Source organism: Vulpes vulpes, chromosome 11, assembly GCF_048418805.1.
Source record: "Vulpes vulpes isolate BD-2025 chromosome 11, VulVul3, whole genome shotgun sequence".
NCBI classification, from domain to species: Eukaryota; Metazoa; Chordata; class Mammalia; order Carnivora; family Canidae; genus Vulpes; species Vulpes vulpes.
This window is the reverse complement of record NC_132790.1, coordinates 66,531,098-66,543,530: the sequence shown is the minus strand read 5'-3', so window position 1 is coordinate 66,543,530 and position 12,433 is coordinate 66,531,098. Positions and strand designations below refer to the sequence as shown.

Here is a 12,433-nt window from a genome sequence, read left to right as displayed (position 1 = left end):
TAGTTTTTAAAAGCAGATCTCAAATATTCATATGGGGAAATATTTTGTTACATTTGATATTCCTCAGAATTAGAACAAGAAAGGGGTCATTGACTCATTTCATGTATCTCCATCCCCAAGAGGCAATAAAGTTTAATGGATAAGATCACAGAATCTGGAACCAAACTGCCTGTATTTAAATCCTGACTCTACCATATACTAGCCCTGGGACTTCAAAAAATTACTTTTCTTAGCTTCAGTTTTCTCTGTAAAAATGGTCATACTTCTATTTTTATTTATTTATTTTTAATTTTGGAGCATTTTATTCCCAGAGAGATTGGTGGCTCTATTTTGTTCCTTTGTTTCTGGGTGGGTGGAAACACATTGTTCAAAATGTATAGTCTTTATGGGATAGAAAGAATGTGGGCAAAGAAAGTAACAAAGAGCTCTTTCTCCAATTTTGGTTTGAACTTTCTTTCCTTGTATTCTTGAACCTATATTCTTCTTATTTGTTTTCCAGATTAAATGCATTTATGGAAAAGAAAAATTGGGTGGTAAGATAATGGTAGAATATTTTAACACTGCAATGGATTCCTCAGCAGAAAACAGTATGTATGTAAACAAAATGTGGGTTCAATGTGAGAATGAAAGCTGTTTGAAGTGGAGATTGTTGTCAAGTGAGGATGCAACCAAAGTTGATCACAATAAACCATGGTACTGCTTCATGAACACTGATTCAAGATACGATAAGTGCTCTGTTTCTGAAGAAGACTTTCCAGAAGAGTCTGAGCTTCATGAAAGTGGATTTAAGATTGTCTATTCACAGCTCCCTCTTGGAAACCTAGTTTTGGTAAAATTACACGATTGGCCAAGGTAAAGTTGTTGTTACTTTATAAAAAACTATTGAGTTACAGTCTTGCTAAGTTGTTGAATTTTTAAACCTTTTCAAAGGATCAACTTTTTCTACTGTTTTCTTATTTATTATTTCCCAATCTCACTATTATTTCCTGACATTTTCAGATCTAATTCTTTTTTTTTTCTTAGTTTCTTAAATTGGAAACTTTAGGTAGCTTATTTAAATCATTTTTCTTGGGCAGCCCAGGTGGCTCAGCGGTTTGGTGCCTGCCTTCGGCCCAGGGCATCGAGTCCCACATCGGGCTCCCTGCATGGAGCCTGCTTCACCCTCTGCCTGTGTCTGTGCCTCTCTCTCTCTCTCTCTCTCTGTCTCATGAATAAAGAAAATCTTTTAAAAAAATAAAATAAATCATTTTTCTTCTTAATATAGACAGCTACAGCTAAAAATTTTTCTTTAAGCTCAACATTAGCTATATCCCACAAATTTGGATATGTAGTGTTTTATTACCATTCAGTTTCAAATATTTATTAATTTTCTGTGTGATATCTTCATTCAAATGTGCTGTTAGAAGTATATTTTTACTTGATATTTGAGGATTTTAAAATATTTTGTTGTTATTGAGTTCTAATTTAAATTTATTGTCCAATGAGTATTTTTATGACTATTATTTTGAATTATTTATCATGCTTATTACTTCTCTGTTTAATTTAGCTAATTTGCTGTGGTTTTGCCTGTTCTTTCATTTGTGACGTATTCCTCTTCCTCCTTATTTTGTCTAACTCTCTGTGTTTATTTCTGTGTATTAGAAAAGTCAGCTATGTCTCCTGATCTTGAAAATAGCAGCCTTATGAAGACGAGATCCTGTAATGTCCCATGATTCAACGTCTCCTGTTCACCAGAACCAGGAATGTCCTGTATGGGTTGCTTGCACCCTACTATTGTGGCTGAACTGTGTTTACCTTTAGTCCATTTGGCTGCAGTGGCCCATTTTGCTTGTTGTGGGTACACTGAACAGAGTTTGGTCCTTGTGCCACTAAGGGGGCAGTCTGGGGCTGCCTTGGGCTTAGGTCGGGTGACATCAGCAAGCAGACCAGATGCATGTCCCCAGTCCGCCCTGCTGGGGTTGTATGGACTGATCAACAAGGCACTCTCTCTGTGCTGCTAGCTGTAAATTTTGGCTACTGGGACTGTGGGTGCACTGGCGTGTGTGATTATCTTACCCTCTCCAGGGAAGAAGTCAATTTGGAATGGCATCAGTCCCTGCTGGGGTTGCTTGCAGAGTTTATCAGGGCAGGAGCTGCTTTGGAGGGATACCTTGCTCAGTGTCTTTTATACTTTTGTATAAAATGAGTTATGTTCTTTAAGAAGATATTTTTTTTCAGTCTGTTTTCTCTCTGTTTTTCAGATTGGATCATTTCTGTTTTAAGTTCACTGACTCTTGCCTCTTTCGTGTTCATTCTGAGCTTTTTGTTTTGGTTATTGTATTTTCAATTGTAACATTTCCATTTGGTTCTCTCTATATCTTCTATTTATTGTTAGACTATTTTTTTTATTTTTGGATATTATTTAAATCTTTTTTAGCAGGCTGTACCTACTACTACACTAGAGAGATATGAGGGAACCTCTTTGTTACTGCCAGGTGGGAGTGGAAGTCTAGGTTTTCTACTCAGTCTCCACTTACTCTCTGGAAATGGAGGGATGCCTCATTGCTGCTGGGCTGGGACAGGGTTCAGGCTCCTCACTCACCAATTTGACTGGGAGAGGTAGGGGTACCTTGTTATTTGCATCCACTAATACCATAGGGGGAGAACCATGTTAATTCTGAAAGATGATAAAAATTCCAACTTCCCAGTAGTCCTCTTCCACCACCATCTGAGTGGTTAGGAAATGGCGGCTTTATCACTGCTAGGTGGTTTGAAGTCCAGGCTCAACCCTTAGCCTTTGTTGATGAGGATTAAGATGGGGATTTGTAGATTTTTCAAAGGTATTTGGCTGGGAAAAAGCAGTTATTGCTTAAATGTTCTTTGTCTTGCTCTGCTGCCTCTATCCGGGTCTTTTGATTAGAAAGAGCAGGCTTCACATGGACTATTTGTTCATATGCACCCATTGGTGACTCTGGGTTACTGGCTTCTTTGGCACCTAGTTTAGGATATATGAGGCAAAAGAAGCTTGGAGAACTCACTGCCATGTCATTCTTCAGATTTTGAGGCCCTTATCTGGCTTATCTGCATCTTTTAGAATCTTCTTGTGTTTATTTGATATATAATACTCAGGAGTTTTTGTGTACTTAGTGGGAAGAATACAGAGAACTGAGTATACCTCAACTTCTCCAGACCTAGAACCTGCATAATAGATTTTCTTTAGCTTTTTTGTCTAAATCATATGCCCAGAGCCCTTATTCTATTATTTTCTCAGAGTATCAAAAAAATAAACTTGTCTGAGATTTCCTAGCTTTTTCCTTGACTTTGTTTTTTAAGTTTTAAAATTAAATTATTTTATTTACATATTTTGATTAATAAACTTTATTTTTTAGAGCAGTTTTAAGTTTGTAGCAAAATTGAATGGAAAGTACAGAGTTTCCACATATCTCCTCCCCTGCCCTACACAACCTCATATACCAGCAACATCTCAAATCAGTGTGGCACATTTGTTACAATCTATGAACCAGCATTTACCCATCATTGTTGACCAAAATCCATAGTGAATCATTAGCATTCACTCATTGTGCTGTACATTCTATAGGTTTTGACAAATGAATAATGATATGTATTTACCATTATAATATCATACAGAATAATTTCACTGGGCTAAAAAATCTCCTGTGTTTTGCCTATTCATCCCTCCCACCACCCTCTGGCAACTGGGGTACAAAACTATGTACATAGTTTTGCCTTTTCCAGAATGCTGTATTGTAATAAAAATATGTAGACTTTTTCAGATTGGCTTCTTAGTAATATGCATTAAGTTTCCTCCCTGTATTTTCATGGAGATACACTGTTGTTTTAATTCGCATTTGCCTGATAACATATGAGGTGGAACATCTTTTAATATGCTTATTTGTCATCTGCATATCTTCTTTGGTGAGGTGTCTGCTCAGATCCTTTGCCTATTTTTTAGTTGAGTGGTTCATTTTCATATTGTAGAGTTTAAGAGTTCTCTATATATTTTGGATACCAGTCTTTATCAGATATGTATTTTGCAAATATTTTCCCCAAGTCTGTGGTTATCTTCTCATTCTCTTACTAGTATCTTTCACAGAGCAGACAACATATTTAATTTTAATGAAATCCAACTTACCAATATTTTTTCCATGGATGGTTCTTTTGGTGTTGTATCCCCACTTTTATTTGTACCTTTTCTTTCCTTTATTCATAGTGATTCTTTCTTCTTTTTTTTCTTTTTTAAGATTTTATTTATTCATTCATTCATGAGAGACACAGAGAGAGGGAGAGAGAGGCAGAGACCCAGGCAGAAGGAGAAGCAGGCTTCATGCAGGGAGCCTGATGTGGGACTTGATTCCGGGACTCCAGGATCATGCCCTGGGCCTAAGGCAGGTGCTAAACCCCTTTAGCCACCCAGGGATCCCCAATTCTTTCTTCTTTGACTTGGCTTATACTCCCAGCAGTTTCTCATCAATGTAAGCTTCTGTCCTGGGAAGGAGTTTTGTTGGTTAGTTTAAGTGTTCACAGGGCCCAGATTGCTCCAATAACTTCAGGTTTTGTTGCAGTTCTCTCACAGTTTTGGCTGCTGTGCTCACGTTGACCTGCTGCATTTTTCAATAGTACTCCTTGCAGTTTTGACATTCTTATTTTGCAAACCCATCAGACTGCTGGATACCTTCTCCCTCCCACCCTGCTTCCCCTCATACAGATGCTAGTAATATGTGGGTCTTGTTACTGTCAGTAGTTTGTACCTGCCTGCTTCTATTTTGGTGGTTTCTGGGTTAACTTAACACTTAGTTTTTTTGTTAAGATTTTATCTACTTATTCATGAGAGACACACAGAGAGAGGCGAGACATAGGCAGAGGGAGAAGCAGGCTCCGTGCAGGGAGCCCAAAGTGGTACTCGATCCCAGGACCCCAGAATCACGTCCCGAACCAAAGGCAGATGCTCAACCACTGAGCCACCCAGGCGTCCCACACTTAGTTTTGTTATAGATGCTGTGCATCACGTTTTGGCTTTGCTATTATAGTTATTCTACCTGTACTTGAAGGAAACTTTCGGGAGATTCTAAGACCATAACACCATTTGCTGCTATCTTCCCAGAATCCCTTGCTATTTTACATTACATTCTCCTGCTAAACATTCTCAAATCTGGGATACCCTGGCTCATATTACCTCGTTTCCATTCACATTCAGCTGTTCCCCATGAAGAATATAAAATGTTTGCTTTCGTAGAGACTGTAATGGACTTACTTTAACACACACCCACACACCCACACCTACCCCCCCCCCCCCCCACACACACACAAGAGGCCTTCAAATCAATACCTAATTTTTGTTTTTGTTCTGTCACATACTGTTGTGGGCTGAATTGTGTTCCCCAAAAGTCATACTTTAAAGCTCAAATCTCAGAAGTGACTATATTTGGAATCAGGGCCTTTAAGAGGTGATTAGGTGAAAATAGGCCATTAGAGTGGGCCATACACCAACCTGACTAGTATTCTTAGATGGAGAGGAAATTTGGATACACAAAGAGGCACTAAGAATACACATGCACAGAGGAAAACCTATGTGAAGACCTAGCAGGAAGGTAGACATCTATAAGCCAAGGAGAGGCTTCAAGAGAAACCATCCCTGCTGACCTATTGATATTAGACTTAAAGCCTCCAAAACTATGAGAAAACAAATATCTGTTTTTAAGCCACTTATTCTGCGGTATTTTTCTATGGCAGCTTTAGCAAACTAATACATTTAATATCTTGCAAATGTGGAAATCTCTCCGAGATATATACCTTTTGCTACTAAGGGCTTTTCTAGAGATGCTATGTGAAATGTAAATATATGCATATAATTTATTTAAATATTAAAAAATTTTTCTTTTGTAAAATAACTAGGATGGGCATGAAGAGGAAGCAGATAGCTATGTAAAAACAAATATCTTTTTTTTAATTTGATTTATTTATTCATGAAAGACACACAGAAAGAGAGAGACAGAGACAGAGAGATAGAGGGAGAAGCAGGCACCTCGCAGGGAGCCCGATGCGGAACTCTATCCTAGACCCTGGGATCACGCCCTGAACCAAAGACAGACACTCAACCACTGAACCACCCAGGCATCCCATAACAAATATCTTAAAAGACATGAATATGGATGCTTATTTTATTAGGTTATTTATGAACGTATTTGTAGTCCCATGTCATTTTTCAGATCTAAAACTAATATTTTCAAAGCAGAGACTTTGTATTTTCCAATGGAAATTCTGAAGGTTCAATAACTAATTTAAGAGATGTGTTTATTTCTTGTCATTATATCTGAAATATTGTGTTAGAAATCTGATTAGGAATTTCTTTTGCAGTTTTGTGCTTGTAACTGAGGATTGGGACTTGAAATACAAATTAAACATGTTTTATTCCAGGCCCTAAATTATCTCTAATCTGTGATTGGAACCATCAAAATACCTGCAAAATGCAGGTATCTGTCTTCTTGCTATTTGGAAAGAGTAGAATGCATTTGGCGAAGTAGTCATATGTATTCCTCTTTATGAACTAAGTATAGTTGAACACAGGCTTAAAATATAGCTTTAAAATATTTTTGAAAACCTCAAATCTAGTTATATTTCATATTCAATGCTACAAATGCATAGAAAGGTAATAACAGGATAAATTGCAATAGCAGAATATAAAGCTAGAATTAACCCACTAAACGTACTCAAACATCAGTTCTTAATTAAGCAGTATTAAAAATGTTGAAGTTTCAAGTGGGAAGACCAGCCACTAGCTGTCTGTAGAGGCACTTAGCAGGTAGCATTATCTGGGTCAGTTCTCATTAGCCCATGGCCTTACACCCAGCTTTGAAGGCTCAGAAACTCAATCTTATCAACATCCCAGAGTTATTCTTTCCCAGAACAGTTGATCTTCTCTGATAAAGCTAAAAAAAGCTACAGAGAGACTGATACAGAATCTAGAAATGACTATTTAATCTTTATATAATAAAAATAAAGAGTTGTCAAAGAGAAAGAAAGCACTTTGTCTATATTCAAGCTCCATAGAAAATCAAATTACAGAGACATTGTCAAGCAGAAACTAGGTTCTATTTAAGGTAACAACCTTGGGTATATTTACACATTTTACAAAGTTTTTTTAAATGTGAAAATTAATTTATAGAATTTTTGCATTCTAATTTACTATAGTACAATTTAATGGTAAAATATGCCTTTAAATTAACAAACTAATACAGTGATACATTTTAGATATAGTATTCAAATTTATAAATTGATTTCTATAGATCTTTTCAGTCTTATAAAATATTATTTGATTACTTTTTTTTAAATTTTTTTATTTATTTATGATAGTCATACAGAGAGAGAGAGAGAGAGAGGCAGAGACACAGGCAGAGGGAGGAGCAGGCTCCATGCACCGGGAGCCTGACATGGGATTCGATCCCGGGTCTCCAGGATCGTGCCCTGGGCCAAAGGCAGGCGCCAAACCGCTGCGCCACCCAGGGATCCCCTATTTGATTACTTCTTATTTGCATTCTTTTGCCTGTGGATTAATATAATGTGCGATGCCTGGGTGGCTCAGCTGTTGATGTCTGCCTTCGGCTCAGGGCACGATCCTGGAGTTCTGGGATCGAGTCCCACGTCAGGCTCCTGCATGGAGTCTGCCTGTGCCGCCGCCACCCCCCCCCCCCCCCCGGGCTCATGAACTTTAAAATACACACACACACACACACACACACATTTATAATGTATGTGAGGGAATGGAGATGGGGAATTGCCTCTTCCTATCAGCCCCCTATAGTTAGATACAGCTTAGAGATTTTGTGGCAAATACAGCATTCAGTTAGTGATGATTCCAACTCATCCATATTGTTTCCCACAGATTAAGAATGAGGCCCAAGTAAAATTAGTTCTCCAAACATCCAAAGCATAGTTTGAAAATACAGTCATGTGCTTCACATTGAGTATATGACAACTGCAATCATGCTTAAGTTTCAACTTCTACTGAAGGCAATAGCTATCTTATTAAAGATTACTTCCACTAGATGAGAAATGTGTATGACATCAGTTTCTTCATGGTATATTTGCACTTCTCTTGAAGCTGCTTGTTGTGCCCAAATTTCCCCTTACCCCAAAGTGGATTCCAACACCTGATATCTCTTTGTCTATTTTATATTTGTACATTTTACCTCCCACCACCCACAGATTCTAAAATTAATCACACAACTTTCCTTGTAATTCTAATACCTTCCTATTGGGTTGCCTACTCTTCTTCTCCCTCTTCACCTTTAAGCCCATAAGACAACACTTCTGAATTTTTCATCAATATAAATGTGAAAAATCAGAAAGTAGAAGTGCACAATGCACTGTCATCTCAAATAGAGTTCAGAGTGAAAGCAAAAAATGGACATCAGTTTTCTTCAATCACACTGAGTCAGGGAAAATGATGGATACAGCATGTGGAGAGAAGTAATCATGTTTTCTGTGTCTGTTGCCTCTCCTCAGCTTCTCCTGCAGTTTGGTACATTCTGTTTCAGATGAAATGCAGAGACTAGGAGTCAGACAATTCCTTTGCACTGCCTGACAAAATATTAACATGCCCTAGTTATTTGGACATCTGACAATACTTTTCATAATTCATCTATAAATCAGCATGCAATATATTCTATAATATGAATGTTTTAAATAACCAACAGAAGCTTTTTTTCTTTTATTAGTATCTAATTCTTTTAAGAGTCATCTCTATTTTTATTTATATATTTTTTAAATTTGTATTTATATTTTATAGAGTAATAATTTAAATTGAATACTCTCGAGCCCAGTAGGTTTGGTGTTAAAAGAAGTTGTATCAGAATTTGTGTCGGAAAAGCTTATCTTAAACATAATAACTACAAGGGTTTTTTTCATATCTCAAGTGATAGAAATCCTGTGATTGTTTTACACTGCGTGAAATTGGTGCTACTTATAATTTGATATTGCTTGTCAATAATCCTTTTTAAAATTTTTGTGAGGTACAAATAACCTAGTATTAAACGTGAGCCCCTTGCATTTTACAAAGAGTAATCAACAAATACAGTGTAACAATCAATTTGGTTTTTTTAAAAATTATTATTAATCCATTGGAGGACCCACTGTTTTTTATTCTGATAAGTTAGGAGTCTTCAATACAGCTACCATTCATTTTTAGTCACTTATTTGCCTATGGAAATCTTCTTTTGAGTGAGTCCCTTCAGAAATGCAGATTTCCAATGTAGGTTTAAAAGATAAACTCCAACTCAAGTTTTCTCTTAAACACTCTTAAGTGTTGCCAAATAGCAATGATACTCTGATGTAAACCTGATAATAACTAGATGGTTCTTCATTAGGGCCTGAATCTTTACTTGACTTTCCATTATCATTTCCAATTCTCCAAAGTATTAGGCTGCTTTGGGTTCCACATAGTCTAATTCAATTTGTAATCCTCTTGCCCTCCTCTTCATGATCTAGGCCTGACAGACAGACCTTCTACCTTCCCTTCCCATTATCCAGAGAGGTCTAAGAGCCAAAGAACTCTGCTCAGCATCCAGGGAACAGCTAGACATCTCCTTCTTTGCACATTTCACCGTCCCTGGTGACTGGTGCACCCAAGTCATCACCTCCTGGCAGCTACACTTGGGATTTGTCAATTTCCTGGAATTAATATTTTTTTGCATTAATAATACTAAGAATGAAGTTAGTTTACATTGTGTTATTTGTGATCTGTAAAAACTTTTTTACAGTGGTGTGGTAGATATATTTCTATATTTATAACTTTGTAACTTTCTTATCAGTTGATAACTTAATAGAAAATCAACCATCTGTAGTCCTCAAACCCAAGTAATTTACATATTTGCATTTTTGTGATTTCAGATTCTTTATAGCATGATCTGTATGCTTCCTTTAGTTTTTAAAATTGTCTAATATCTAACTTACCTAGTTTCTAAATAACTAAATGAGGCAAAAAAATATTTTTGTATCATTCTTTTTACCTCTCAGTTATACCATTTATCTTCCTGTATATGATTATATACCTGTATATAATTAGTTTGCTAGGGCTGCCATAACAATGTATCAGAGACTGTGGGTAGCTTAAAAATAACAGAAATTGGGCAGCCCGGGTGGCTTAGCAGTTTAGCGCCGCCTTCAGCCCAGGGTGTGATCCTTGAGACCTGGGATTGAGTCCCATGTCAGGCTCCCTGCATGGAGCCTCCTTCTCTCTCTACCTGTGTCTCTGCCTCTCTCTCTCTCTCTGTATCTCATGAATAAATAAAATCTTCAGAAAAAAATAACAAAATTAATTTCTTACCATTCTGAGGCTAGGAAACTCAGGTCAAGTTGTCAGCAGGTTTGATTCCTTCTGAGGCTTTCTCCTTGGCCTGTAGATGCATCTTTTTCCTTGTATCTTCACATCGTCTTCCCTCTGTGCATGTCTGTGTCCTAATCTATCTCTTTTTATAAGGAAGCCAGTCATGTTGGATTAGGGCTCACCTTTAACTTAGCTACTTTCATAAAGACACTGTCTCCAAATGCAGTCACATTCTGAGGTACTGGAGTTATAAGAACTTAAATATAAGAATTTGGTGAGCAGAAAACAATTTGGTTCATGATGATGGCATTTTACAATATTTTAATTTGCCAAAAACCAAAAATGTGTAAAGCACAGTTTGTGTGAATTTTGTAACAGCACATTGAGGAACCAGAGTCACAGTAAAGCCTCGTCACATGCTTGAGGCCTCTTGTCTAATAGAAGGCAGAGCCAGAGTCTTGGGTCTTCTGATTTGAACATCACTATCTTTTTTCACTAGGGAGCTGCAAACTAAGGTAGAACTTGGCATCCCTTAGTCACATCTTCTTTACTTTATTTGCTGCCTTCCTTTCCTGCTTTAGGCTACAAACAGTAAGTCAGAGTCTAGAAACACTGGTAAAATAGCTAAAATTTAGTTGAGGTACATGTATTTTGTTTTAGGCAAATGGAAAAATGAAACATATCAAGGAGTTTCTTGGGATTTATGGCACAAAAGGACACATTCCTAAAGATTTATTTTTAAAAAGTAAAGGCTAAATTTTGTTTCCTGTACTAAAAATTTTCAGGAATTTCCTGAAAATTGAAAGGAATGTCTCCTTTCAATGGTGCAGTTAGGGGAAGGGAGCAATTAAAACAGCCAAGCTCTATTTCTGCTTTTCCATAGTAGTTAGAATCTCCAGTGTTATCACAGCCTGAGCTACCAGTACCCCTTGGGCAGCCCTGACTCAGGAAATGCCAACTCTCTCTCTCTCCTACCCCATTAGAACTCTGTCAGTGGGATTTTAGTAATTAAGCATTCTTCTTGGTTAGAGCTGATTCAAAACTGCCATGAGTCTTATCTTTCCTATTAGCAGTATCTGAATGTCTCTTACAAATCCTGGAGATGATTCTTCTGTCTAATACTTCTTTCTCCTTATATCTTATATTTATCTTAAATATGTGACTTTTCCAAAGCATTCTATATCTACAAAGATACAACTGATTACTTGTATCAAGTGAATATTCTACTTTTAAAGGATTCAAGTATGAATATGTTTAGGTTTTGTGAATTGTTAAAATTTAAAGGAGAAAGTTTAGTGTATGATTGTAGCAAGATGTATTGATTTCTGCCTTTTCAAAAGCATCAAAATAATTAAAAATACTTTCTTTTCAAAGTTGGCCAGGGATACTTTGCCCAGATCCTTTTAAAGGAAAATATGTGATTTATGACCTGGATGGAAATGTTGAACAATATCACATAGAATTCCTGGGTGATCCCCATTCAAGATCATGGATAAATGCAACATGTGTTGAACATTATAGTATCACATTAAAGGTAGGTACGGTAACATCAATATTTATTCTTCTTGCGCTTTTTGGTTATGGCTATTTTTATCTCAGAATCCAAAAGATGTAACTTTTATATTTATATAAATAAAACAGCATATACTGTTTAAAATAAAAAATTTGTATGTTTTAAAAAGTTTTTTTTTAAAGGAAGTATGGAGGCAGCCCGGGTGGCTCAGCAGTTTAGCACCTGCCTTCAGCCCAGGGTGTGGTCCTGGAGACCAGGGATCGAGTCCCACGTTGGGCTCCCTACATAGGGCTTGTTTCTCCTATTCCTCTCCCTCTGACTGTGTGTGTCCTCTCTCTCCCTGTGTCTCGAATGAATGAATGAATGAATGAATGAATGAATGAATAAATAAATATTTTTAAAAAAATAATGAAAAAAAAGCAAAAGAAGTATGGAAAGTAGGGTAGTTTTAAATTTTATTTTCCTAATGGCGATATAGTATAAATCAACTGAGGACTTTACATAATTGCCTTTTGAAACAATTTTAAGATTATCATTTGGTAGTTTTTAAAAATTCCCTTGAGAAGACTTTAAGTTGTAGGTCTAGCTCCCAGGGAAAA

The 12,433-nt window shown here is 36.8% G+C and overlaps 1 protein-coding gene across 3 annotated transcripts in view; it reads left to right on the top strand.

Annotated features, from left to right (window-relative positions):
* Positions 1–12,433, top strand: part of ZCWPW2 (zinc finger CW-type and PWWP domain containing 2) — a 127,026-nt gene that overhangs the window by 32,211 nt on the left and 82,382 nt on the right. For all 3 annotated transcript variants that reach the window (XR_011995245.1, XM_026006370.2, XM_026006369.2), the window contains exons 3-4: positions 500–852; positions 11,696–11,855. Coding sequence is in view for 2 of the 3 variants with exons in the window: in XM_026006370.2 (XP_025862155.1) it covers positions 542–852; positions 11,696–11,855 (471 nt within the window). In the remaining variant the exon portion in view is untranslated. The remainder of the gene's footprint in view (positions 1–499; positions 853–11,695; positions 11,856–12,433) is intronic.